Genomic DNA, 13,043 nt, shown 5'->3' with positions numbered 1-13,043 from the left:
AGTTTTCACAGGCTTAACAAGTTAGAATAATGCTATTAGAAATTATGGCAATCTTTTTGGTAGCATTGTCCTACATGCAACCTGATAAGTCATCTCCCTGGGAAATCTGAAAAAACAACTTGTTAGTTCCTTGGAGACGATGCTGATGTGAAATTATAAAATAGAAATCTGGTAGATGTGTGTGTTTAAAAAGGAAAAGCCTGGTGAGGCTGGGCACATCCATCCATTCGTGTTAGCTCTGTCCATTGTGTCTGCGGAAGGTATTCCCACCAGGTGGCTGGATCTGGATGGAGTCCAGGAGAGGCCTCAAAGCTTGTCCGAAGGGTCTGAGGTGGCCAGGAAATTTAAGAAAAAAAAAAGGACTTTTATAGATCTCAAAGTGATCATGCTACATATATACAAAGATTTCTCATGCACCCTTGAAATACAGCCACCTCTGAAATAGAATGAGATGGCCTTTATAAAGGTCACTTCATAAAGTCCTGTTCTTCAGTGAGTTACTTTATATGGTTTAATTTAACCAGTTAAATAAAACTTGCTACAGCAGCAACTTTAAATGTTTGTTCAAACTCTAGTTTTCATGAGCCAGTTCCTTGAATCCTAACATAAAGTAGTGTCAAGATAGCTGTACCCTGTCTGATACTAATGTTTAGTAATGTATCTAGTTACCTGAAGTGATCAGAATATGATTTTGCAAAGCAGTTTTCCATTAAGTGTCAAACATCATTAAATAGTGGAGTAGTAGCTATCCAACTGAAACTCCTAAGAGAAAGTTAGGGAGGCAGAATGTCAAATTTGAGCTAAATTCAAACTTGGCCAGAAACATAGTGTCTATCGTCAGTAATCTTGGAAAAAGGGCCATGGGATCTCTAATGGTCACAAGTGTCCAAACCTTAGTTCAGTAACTCATCTGAAAGATGGCACCTCTGGCAGCAGAACCACCACTAGCACCTCTATGCAGCTCTGGATCAGTATTCACTGAATAATTCCTACTGAGTCCTGCAGTATCTGAGTTTTCCTTGAAGGTCGCCTATTCAAGTTACACTGGCTCTGACTTTGCTTAGCTTCATCTTACAGCCCAGTACAGGAGCTGACCTTGCGTGTCATAGTCCGGTAGCGTGCTTTTTGTGGTAAGAGGAGAACTGGATGGTACAGCTCTCCTTACTGACTCAACTGAAAGTGCGTACCAAAGGAGGCTGAGCTAGCCTCTGAGGCAGTGAGATCTACAAACCTCAATTGTGATGAGAAGGGATGTTATAGAACTTTCACTTATTTCCTCCCTTCTGCATCCTCTCCTCCCATCCAGCCCCTGCTTTTAAGCATCTCAAAAGCAGCTTCAAAGCTTTACCTCCATAGGGCAACATGGCAAGTTGATGGCCCTCTGGGGCAGGATGGCCCTCTGGGGCAGGAAAGGTGACTCAGCGATGCCCACACCCTGCCCTGAGATGAAGACATTGCTTATTTTAATTTTAAAGAGGTACTAGTATCCTTAGCCACTGGCCTTTATACAGCTCTCTGACCTCTTATATACATCTTGTCACGTGATTAAAAAAAAGCCATAGGGAGGCAGTTATTTTACATTCATTGATGATAGAAGAAAAGAATCTTCCACCCTTCCCTCATCATGACAGGGCCAGTCATGGTGTGGAGACTGTCATTGCATATAAAGGCCCAAATAAACGAAGTGGCAACCTCTTCCTGATCTCAAGAGGTACAGCAGGTACCAGTCCCCACCTAGGGCTTACCAGATGTGGCAGCAAATATCCAGACATCAGCATGAAGCAACATAATACAGATAGAAACAGAGAAGATTGTACTCACGTGGAAAGGACTTCGGACGGAAGGTCAGTGATGTAGGAAGGGATTTTTCTTCCTGTGAGGAACTGCGCCACTTCGTTACTGAAGGTGTTGCAGTTATGTTCAAAGAGGTTATAAGACTCTCCTCTGTGCCCAAGAGGAGTTCAAGCAGAGAAGAGAGAGTCAGCAATAAATACCATAAGAAAAGGAACTCAAACCAATAATCAATTACATCAGCATCATTCATCCTAAAGGACCCTAACCTGATTTAGACAACACACACAAATCCGCTCTCTCCCCAAAACTCAGCTGTGTTGGGGGTGGAACGTGGCAGCCATTCTGCATTACTGACACTACACAAGAGCCTTCTGGAGGAGAAATGAGTACCAACTTCTTCACTTGAAATTACAGAAAAAATAGTAGATGCAAGTAATTACTGAGGCTGGAATTTCACTGGGACACTAAGTATTATTGTTAATTTGCTTTTGTGAGAAGTGCCCTTGGTTTTCTAATGAACACAGGAAATCAGAATCTTGGTTTTACATATCATCTGAAAGAGGGGACAGTGTTTCAATACTGGCTCTCATGGTAAAGTGTCCCTATTGAACGAACACTATTTCCTCCATCATGTAGGTCTTACATAAAGGTCTCTCATCCAATACACACCAGGCAAAACCCTGTTTGCTGTCAGTATTCAATGTGGGCTCAAGATCCAGTGTTGCAGGCATCCTGACAGAATTCTTTTCCAGCCTTGATCAAGGCCTGAGTCCACCCAAGTGTTACATAGCTTGCAGTTGATCATGTGCCAGTTCTAGCCCCATTATTACTTATTATCTGGTTAGTACTAAACAGCATACTAGGGGCAGATGAAGCTTTGTGTTAGTGAGACAGGCCCTGGGGCCCCCACCCCAATTTTCTTATTTTTGGCAAAGAAATGTTAAAAATCAAATAAAAGCTATAACTCACCGGAACATGGATTCTCCCAGTGAGGACAAGTATTCCAGGAAAATTTCTTCTGTAACTTCCGTGCTTCCCAGGTCTACAACTGAGTCTGGGGGCCCAAGCAACGTCCCTCCCTGTGAAATGCACAAGCAAAAGAAGATGCTAAATGGACAGAATGGATTCTGATGGAGCACTCCAAGGGGTGGGGATTCCTGCAGTCCAGAATGCTGCTGACATAAACAAACTATCATGGTTTGCCCAGGAGCAGGGAAAGGGGCTTACAGTATCAGATTCAGAGCAAACTATTCTGTCCTCAGCTCTCCCCAGTTAGAGAATGAGAGGAACAAGACACTTCATGTGGCTTATTTTGCAACTTGCTGCTGTGTTCTCCATGCTGTTCCAGAACTGTGTGGCAGACCTGTGTTTTAAAGTGCTTTCAGAGGGTGAACTTTGGGCCAAATGGAGAGGATATCAAGGTAGTCAATATGTGCGCATTTTAAATACCGTGAATCACCAAGGTCTAACTATAAAATTCATCCATTTAGTGCCAACCAAGGCAGCCGAGGGGTGGCTGAGCTGCAGGAAGCTTCTTTCTTTTCAGAATGCTGAGCACAGGAAGCCCCATAGTTTGTTTTGAACTCTGGCTGATGTAAACCTTAACTTGTGGTTGGGACCAAACCCGTTGTGCAGGGTCCCTTTTCCCCAGCTGACCAGCCATCCTGACCCTTAGCACCTCACCTGGCTGAATCTTGCAATCTCTTAAGACTAAATACACTTATATACTTTTCCTAAAGGGCAAACACAGGACACTCCTGATTAGAGAAATTAATTATCAAGAAACCAATATGGGAAGAGAAAAGAGTAGAACTAGGAAAAAGTCCCAAGAAAGCTGAACTTACAGGGGCACAGCTGGAAATCCCATCACTGCCATAGAAGAACTCATCCTTATGGACAATTATGGAGGTGTGCCTGTTGAGGGAGAGCAAGGAGACATGAAAGGGAAGCCATATGAAAGAGGAGGAGGAAATGTTTAAGCCAGCATATAAACCACTCATATGAGTGGATGAAAGACAGGCAACATGTACTACAGTTCTAAAGATATTATTGAGGCAAATAACTTAAAGTCAAGAAAAGACTGAGACCTTTCTATGAGTAGGAATGTCGTCTGCTAGGACACTAACCAGAAGAAAAATGGTCATACTGATTAGCAAGCCTCATGCTACACTGCAGGTGGGAGCGAATGGCTCAGCCAGGATCACCATGATATGTAAGACACCGGAAAAGGTGGGAGAACCACCCCCAACAGCTTTCCTTTTCCAGCCATATGCACTGAAGGACAAAACTTCTCTCATGGGCAGTTAGAAACCTGGGAAAGTTTGGGGCATGAATTCACCATATGGACAATGGCTGGATGATTGGGACTGGAAAAGAGTTGAACAGTGAGTGGGATAGTTGGATGAGGGAGGACAGGGTGGTTGACTGGTGAGGGAGGATGGAAGACGTTGGCCAAAGGGCTCGTAATCCTGGATGGAGACTTTGGTGAGTTGGGCATGATGGTGCTTTATCTATTGGAGAACATATTTTTCTAACAAAATGTACATATGGCTACTAAGTAACCATATGGTGTTATTTTTGTAACCTTTGTCTTCAATTCTCCTATTTTCACCTGCTCTTGGTGCTCTCATGTTAAGTCATGTCTACAATCAGAAGCTAAGTTGTTTGGGATAGAGACAGTATCCCGTGTTTGAAAAATGACCAGTACATTTTGGGTGCTACTGCAATAAAATATGTAATAATAAATTACTGTTGGTATTGAGGTCCATTGACAAGAACTGAAAGGAGATTTGCACAGTGCCTAATTCAATGCTATCAATCTTCCTTCTAGTAACTCTAAGAACATTCAGAAAGTACCTCAATCTCTGTTCAGTACCAATGTGTTCCTTCAGATCTAAAATATTTATAATGTCATACTGGAAATGCTACCCAATGTCTAACACACATTTATACCAGTTATATCTAGTCACTTACCAGATCCCATCCAGCTGTTTCCCTGTATGTAGAGAGAAGGAGAGAGTCATCGGCAACTTCCTTTACACAGTTCAGTCTACTTGCTGTCACTCACCTATGCATCTCTCACCTATTACCACATCTTGCCTTAGCCCCAAGCTGCAAACTTAATGCCAAAGGTGTATCTTTCTAAAGCAGTGGTTCTCAATACAGCCTACATGTACCCCGGCGGATACACACAGGTCTTCCAGGGGGTACATCAACTCATCTAGATGTTTGCCTAATTTTATAACAGGCTACATAAAAAGCACTAGCAAAGTCAGTAAAAGTAAAATTTCATACAGACAATGACTTGTTTATACTGCTCTATATACTATACACAGAAATGTAAGTACAATATTTATATTCCAATTGATTTATTTTATAATTATGTGGTAAAAATGGTAAAGTAAACACTTTTTCAGTAATAGTGTGGCTGTGACACTTTTATGTTTGATTTTGTAAGCAAGTAGTTTAAGTGAGGTGAAACGTAGGGGTACGCAAGACAAATCAGACTTCTGAAAGGAGTACAGTAGTCTGGAAAGGTTGAGAGCCATTGTTCCAAAGCAGGGATTGGCAACCTCTGGCACACGGCCCACCAGAGTAAATCCCCTGGCGGGCCGGGGCTAGTTTGTTTACCTGCCGCACCCACAGGTTTGGCCGACTGCAGCTCCCACTGGCCACGATTCGCCATTTCAGGCCAAAGGGGGCTGCGGGATGCGGCTACCAGCACATGCCTCATCCTGCAAGACTTCCCGCAGTCCCTATTGGCCTGAAACGGCGAACCGTGGCCAGTGGGAACTGCGAACAGCCAAACCTGCAGACGCGGCAGGTAAACAAACCAGCCCGGCCCGCCAGGAGGCTTACCCTGGCAGGCCGCATGCCAAAGGTTGCCACGCTATCTGCACTGGTGACTTAATTTCTCTGTTTACTTGCATAAGGAATTGGTAGTGCTAGACTTCTCTGCCAACATACATCATCCTAACCCTGAATGGACCCACTTCTAGGGGGAAGAAGAGAGCACCACTTCAGTGGCCCAGTCAGTGCTTGGCCTCTAAGCTTAACAACAAAGATGCTCAGTCAGTACCAGGTATACTACTAATACCAATTTCACATAGTCCATTATACAGCCATCATATAATAATGAATTTCCTTTTCAGTCACTACTGATAAACAGCCAGATTGGAACTGGTGACCTAGAAGTGGAACTGGTGACCTAGAAGTGACGGCTCTGTAGCTCATTCTCAGTATCTCTTCTTAAAAATAAAGTATGGGACTGAAATTTAAATAGGCTTTAAAATTATAACCTACCAAATCTGTTGTTTTTAATCTACCACCTTATCCATTTTGCGACTTCAGCCAGCAGCAACAGTTAAAGACTTGTTGCAAAGATCACTGAATTCAAAAGATGAAACGAAAAAAGCCACTTTGGTTTCAGCTTATTTAGAAACATGGAAATCTGCCTCATGACACTAAACTAATTAGAAAGTGACTAAAAAAACAATACATGGAAATTGACTTGAATCTGCGTAAGAGGAATTGGAGAATGGACAATGGAGAATTATACATACAGTGTCTATTCTCATGTATTTGTACATCACCTAACAAAGCTGGACCCCTATATGCAGTATTAGAATATAAATAATAATTTATTTGAAAGAGAACCCAATAGTGTCTCCCTTGAAAAGATAACCTGTAGGGCTTTTTAAAAACAGGATTAGGGTAGATTAAAAAGTTTCAAATATTTACATCTTGAAACTAAATGTGAAAATAGCTTTCTCCTTCATTAATGATGTCAAGAATATAGTTCAGAATTCAGTGTTTTCTCCAGCAACAGGTGATGACTCTGTCTAAGCAGTAAAGATAAAATAAACTTCAGCTGCTAGTTTATAGAGACAGAATCCTGGCAACAGGTTGGAGAGGAAGGAACTAGTTTTCTAAAATTTGATTTTCTATGGTAATTCTCTCTAAAAATATATTCTATTAAACAGGGAGGATGTCAAGATAAATTGTGTTTTAAAGCATTCCTTTACATGTGCGAACGCCTAAGATTCCTAAATTGGAAATGTTTTTAAAATCAAGGTCTCTTCACTATTTCTGCTGTTAGTTTTTGTACTTCATTCATCATAGACAGTGAAGCTCTACTGGACAGTTCCACTTACTGATTATAATTTGTTAGTAAAGAGAAGTTGTGCTTGGATTCCCAATACTGTAGGGGAATATCAACATAAGATCAAGAAATTTTAAGTTGCTTTTTACAAAATTTACTAAAATTTAGGACTAAGGTATTTGATAGCCTTTAGGCCTTGATTCATCAAGATACTTAAGCATATGCTTATCTTTAAGCATGCAAGTAGTCCCAATAATCACATATTTATATACTTTGCTGAATCAGAGCATAAGAGATTTGGGAGCCTACATAGGGTGGTGGTTTTTTTTGTTACTTTAATTTTTTTAAAAGATTTCTGTTTCAAATAGTTATCTTGCCAACCTAAACACTATTTATAGGAGCAAGAAAATAGGTTAAAGCTCATGAGAAACAATTCAAATTCCCACAATTAATTGGGGGACAGAGGAAGAATTACTAGACTTTATTTACTTGTTCTGTGACTAAGTTAGGACACAGGTTCATAGTTAGGATACAAGGTCACTTTTAGACTAGAAACTGAGCCTGTATAATTTTAGAATCCAATCAAACCAGATTACTTCCATGCCTGGGTTTATCCAGAAGGCCACACAGTGGGAAGATTAGATGGCTGTGAATCATCCATCTTGTTGGCACAGTTAATTTATTAATCTAGAGAGTTAGGGGATGGAGTGTATGCATGTGCAGGTTTTTAATCCCAAATAAAAGTGGAGTTTGTAGATGGACCGGGATTAATCAAATCCAAGAACAGTGTACTAGTGATGCATGAAGAGATTATATAAGGAGACAGCTATTACTCAGGATACCAAATACTCTGACTGGGATGCAAAACTGGTGCCTGCACTGGCACAAAAGTGAGAGCAACACCTGTTCCCTCAGCTGGGTAGCAGGGAAATAAGGTGCTATTAAATTTAGCATTTTTAGTCGCTTAGGATGCCACCTCATTTCTGAAAGAATATTGCCTTGCTTTGTTGGCACTGTGCTGCAGTTTCACTGAGTCTGCATCTGAGTCTCATTCCCAGAGGTGGCTGGGAGTGTGCAGAGATAGGGTGTATGGTGGAAGGGTAGAGTATTTCATTGTCAACCAATCCTCTTTAGCAGATGCTTTGGGGCAAAGCTGATTCAGTCTTGCTCTGGAACCATCCTGTGATCTCATTTAAATCATGAGGCGCTGGATGGGGGATAGAAGGAAAAAGGCAGGCGATAATTCAAGTAACAGTTATCACCTGCTCTCAGAGTCTTTATGGGCTAGTGGGGTGGGAAGGATGGTAGTGCTGATTGAATATTCCATCAAGAACTGTTCTAACAAATATATTCCTAATTGATTGATTCGCACAGTGGTGCGTACATTAATCCTCACCATGAATCTCTCTTAATATTAGGGTAGCTTGTCCACAATCAGCTTCCAGTTCTCGTTTGCCCCCACCCCCTCCTGGAAGAATAAGACCAAACATCCTAAGAATGGAACTTCCACTGCTTTCCCATTGGTGAATACACCTCTACTCCGATATAACACAACTCGATATAACATAAATTTGGATATAAAGCAGTGCTTGGGGGGGCAGGGCTGCGCACTCCGGTGGATCAAAGCAAGTTCAATATAACACAGTTTCACATATAATGCTCCCAAGAACAGAATTATATTGAGGTAGAGGTGTATTTATTATTTTACTGTTTTAAAGCTAGTTTAGCTGGACATGCTAAAGTAGTCAAAGCACATCCCAAAGGCTGAAAGGTAGAGCAAGTTAGATAAATGCCATTGCAGTTTTGGATTACGCATATGACATCACAGATAAGGAAGGTGATAATCCCTAGATGCAGTAGAGACTACAGTATTCAGTAGTGCCTACCTCAATAATCAGAAAGATGTCTGGTAGATTGGAAGGAAATTCACAGAAGAGTAACACCAGAAAATGGATTAGGGGGATGGAAGGAAAACTATATGTGGCCAAAGGACATGATCAAGTCACTATAACATCTGTTTCGACAATGCTATTGAAATCTAGAATTGTCCAAGTTCAGCATTCAGCTACTGTGGTGATGATCATTGTGAAGTTACCTTATAGAACTTTCTACAAGTATTTGAGGGAGAGGACTGATCCTTGAGCTTCGTACTGGCACATTTTAACACAATATCCATTACTACTTCAGGATTCCTCTAGCCTATCTGAAATTGGCAGGCAATTATGCCTTTGCTGTGGTGGGTCCTATGATGTGGAAACTGCTTCCCTTTGATACACATCTCATTTCATTCTCCCCTCCTCTAAAACACCTTAAGACTCTTTTGGTCCTATATTTGTCACCTTCCTTTCCAATCTTTATTTTAAATGCATTTGTATTTTAAGAAGGTGGCATTGTGAGGAATTATCATACTAAAGAAAGAGTCACATTGTTAGAGCTAAACTGAGTAAAGCAAAGATGATGATACTGTAAGGAGTAATTCTAGACTGGCTAGGGATGATGAGGGTTTAGAACTAAATAATCTAATACATTATTTCCCTGTCTAATTTTTGTATTCCATGAAGCTCAAGAGTCCCACATCTGAACTGCTCTCAGCTCCAAAAGGAACAAGCTATCGGCTGCATGAGATCCTCATATAAAGCCAATCTATGGAGTAGTGCCAAACTGCTTTTGTAGCCACTTAAAAGGGAATGAGATGTATTTGGGGAAAGAAGGTACTTTTCCCATCTACCTACATTGGGGAGATCTGTGGAAAACCACTGAGGTCAGATATGGCAATGGAGAGCCCACACTAGAGATTTACTGTCACACAAAGAGTAAAAACCAAGATCTATCTTTGGGACAATCCAATCACCCAATTCGTATGATCCCAAATATTCTGAAGTTTGCCTTGTCACTGTGACAAAGCAAGCCTAGTGGTCATTATTCCAGGAACTCATGACAAGTTGCCCAATCTCAGCTGGTTATTAACCATCACTAGCAATCAGTATTTCCCACACAACTGTGGACTCTGATCCAATTTGTGATTTTCTCTTTTTTTCTGCAGACTCCTATAAACTGTTTTTCAAGTACATTATTTTGCAATTATTGGGTATTGTAAAAATCATAGCATACTTATTATCATTCAGAAAAAAAGTAAATAAAGAATAAGTGTTAAATGTATCATTCAGGAACTCATAAAGCAGCAAAATACTAAGACTGGAATCTTATGTCATACCAGAACTAGAATGCTTTGGTTTGGTCTGCATATGAATTTGCATTGTAATAACAAAAGATGTGAATGAACATTAGTTTAGTTTTCAGTACAAACCTGTGGATGGACCCTTATTCCAGAAGAAGCATGGCTAAAGCTGATTTAGTTAAACTTTCTCACATTTAGTTAAATAATTGCAAATTTGTGTGTAAACCAGGCTTTAGAGTCATACTGATATTTCCCCTCCAGCCCAAAATAAAATTTAGTCACTAAAACTATTACAAGAGAAAGTTACACCCTTGCCAGTACAATGGAAAAGAGCCTGAAGGGAGAAATAAGTATGTGTAATTATTTTGAAATTATCCAGCAGGGGTGGGATAGTGGAATGCACACCTCTCAAAGCTGCCAATTCTGTCTGTCTATCTGTCATACACGGAATTAATCACTTTGGGTCTCAACAGGAATGTTTTCTTCTCAAACTCACAAACTCACTGTTAGCATATATGGGCCTTTATGCTGAGTATAATTCAGGCTTTCATTTTTATTTTTAAAAAGCCACAGGAAAGCACAACATCTTTCTCTCAGGACAGGCAGATGAAGTTACTGCCAGCAGTTCACAGTCCATAGGGCCATCTACTGAGATGGCTAGGAAGGCTGATATATACTGTTAGTCTGACATGGGGCAGACAGGTACAGGTCTTCCTCTTCCTACAAGGCCACTTCACACTTCAGAAACCATACACAAGAGACACAATTCCTCAAAGTCATCAAACTTTTGATCAGTCAGTTGACAAAGGACAAGTTCTTGGAAAGAGAGTTGACAGTGATATGCATAAACTATTGTAGCCAGATTGGTAGGATACATGGCCTAGTATCCACCACAGTCAGTCGAGGGTGTATGGCCTTATCACGAGTCACAGTACAGCATCAACCTATTAGAGATGAGTGACATTGCAATGAGTGAAAAGCTTTGTCCTCATTCAGTCTCTCTTATAAGGAAAGTCATTATGGTCAAGAACCAGTTTTCCACTCATACCCAGGGAAGACTGAAATGATCTCCCATAGCCCCATTTAAAAAAAAAAAAACAGTTTCAGACAAAGGAATAAAACACAATCCCCCTTCATACAGAGCTATGACATCTGACAGATCTTATCCAGCTGTATTGTATAGGGTCCTAAAATAGATTGCTACCAGGATAGAAAGTCAATATACTTCAAAGTTCTGTCTCATGGTCAACAAGTATTTTTGCAACCTCAAAGTACATGGACATTTCAGAAAGGAAACTACAAAAGACAGGATCAGTTCCATAATCCCAGCCAATGTTCAGTTCCTTCCTGGTACCAGATACCCACCCTGTACATCTTTTCAAACCCTTCCAGGAAATGCTTTCTGGCCCTCAAAAAAATTTGTCTAATTACCAGTGCCTAAAACAGAGAAATTTCTTAGTGGAGAGCTCATGTAACAGATCTACCATTTGGCATATTCCACAAGGACGAAGTAATCCGCATAACAGTCAATCTTAAAACTGAAGATAAAATATGTGTGGAAATACCAAAATGTAAGAAATAATTACTTTTACTAATGCCCCTCAATCCACCATACCCAGAAGAAAATAGTGATGGTACATCTTGGGTGTCAGCAAGGTGGTTACAAGCTATCTGATCCAAGACAAAATCCTTCCAAAAGTTTGACCTCACTCATCAGCCAAGTTATGATTAAATCTGCCACATTAAAGTTGGTAATAGAGCATTTCAACCAATTAGCAAAGGGCCTGCACCTCCCTTACTCATAAAGTTCACCCATTAAGATCCTAGAGAGAAAGATCTAATATCTCTTGTGAGTGAGTGGTAATAAATTCATACACTTCCAGGAATTGCTCTTTAGACGCACAAGTGTCACACAGTGTAGCATTTGACACTGGATCGCTGCCCATGGTAGCATTCAGTACTACCACAGATCTTTATAAACTGCTTGAAACAGGTATCTATTTTAGCATATTCCAAAACAGGATCAGTCCCACCCTAATGTGATTTTATCACCAGTGTTGCACTCATCTGTGAGCCGTACTGTACCGTGTAAAACGGAAAAGTGTATCCATGCTGCCTTGAAAAATCTCTTTTCTCTTAGATAAAGGGCCACAGCTCCACTTCACCACGGTACAGTCACTGCGAAGGAGCCTTTGTGCCCTCGGGACGCAGGGTGTGTTTGCTGGGGGGCTCTGCAGTTGCCAGCACGCTGGCGGGACACAGGTTACTTTGCACCTTGGGAAGCCGCCCCAGCGTCCGACTCCCAGGAGTGACTTGCCTCCAGGGCAGCAAAGGGGGGAGACCGCCGGGGGCAGGACCCGGCACAATGCTCCGCACAACGGCCCGGCCTAGCGCTCCCCCCATCCCACGGCCTCGCAGGCCCCGCCCCGTCCCAACCCTCCTCACCCCACCGACCCTGCCCCGGGCCAGCCCCCGGCCTTACCCAGCATGAGGGGGCTGAGGCGCCGGGCCATGCCCTTGGACAGGTCGTAGACGTAGAGCTTCACCGCGTGCAGGGTGGGCGGCGGCTCCATGGGGGGACGGGGTCCCGGGGCGAAAGGCCCTGAGAGGGACCAGGAGGCTCTTTGCCCGGGGGACGGCGGGCTGGCGGGCGAGTGGAGGGAGAGCCCGGGCCGGCCCCGCTACTTCTGGGTCCACAGCAGCAGCGGCGGCACCAACTGTGAGGTGACAGAGGGGGCGGAATGGGGAATGCTCCCTCTGCGCATGCGCCACAGCCATAGCCCGGCCGGGCGGCTTGTCACTGCGCCGCTCTGGAACCCGGCGCCGCTGCTGAAGCGGAGGTAGGGCTATGCCGTTAGGATGCGTGGCTTTTGCTGCTGGGAGGAGTTATTTCATGAGGAGGGGGTACATGAGGTAAGCGAGGACTCCATCTTGTGGGCGGGGTTAAGGATGGGCCCCGCTATTGGCTGG

At 42.4% G+C, this 13,043-nt stretch overlaps 2 protein-coding genes across 3 annotated transcripts in view; one reads left to right on the top strand and one right to left on the bottom strand.

The window, feature by feature from the left end:
- Positions 1 to 13,043, top strand: part of XRCC6 (X-ray repair cross complementing 6) — a 48,082-nt gene that overhangs the window by 9,166 nt on the left and 25,873 nt on the right. The window contains exon 1 of one of the 2 annotated variants that reach the window (XM_050954007.1): positions 12,606 to 12,629. The exons of the other annotated variant lie outside the window; for it this stretch is intronic. The gene's annotated coding sequence lies outside the window, so the exon portion shown is untranslated. Of the gene's footprint in view, positions 1 to 12,605; positions 12,630 to 13,043 lie in introns of those variants that run through there. 2 annotated transcript variants of the gene reach the window in all.
- Positions 7 to 12,910, bottom strand: DESI1 (desumoylating isopeptidase 1). Its single transcript, XM_050955209.1, has 6 exons — positions 12,556 to 12,910; positions 4,768 to 4,789; positions 3,639 to 3,708; positions 2,764 to 2,873; positions 1,822 to 1,944; positions 7 to 326 (listed from the first exon to the last, which is right to left on the bottom strand). The coding sequence occupies exons 1-6, from the start codon at positions 12,644 to 12,646 to the stop codon at positions 233 to 235; spliced, it is 510 nt and encodes a 169-aa protein (XP_050811166.1). The 5' UTR covers positions 12,647 to 12,910; the 3' UTR covers positions 7 to 232.

Source organism: Gopherus flavomarginatus, chromosome 1, assembly GCF_025201925.1.
Source record: "Gopherus flavomarginatus isolate rGopFla2 chromosome 1, rGopFla2.mat.asm, whole genome shotgun sequence".
Taxonomy (NCBI): domain Eukaryota; kingdom Metazoa; phylum Chordata; order Testudines; family Testudinidae; genus Gopherus; species Gopherus flavomarginatus.
This window is presented reverse-complemented; position numbering and strand designations above follow the sequence as displayed.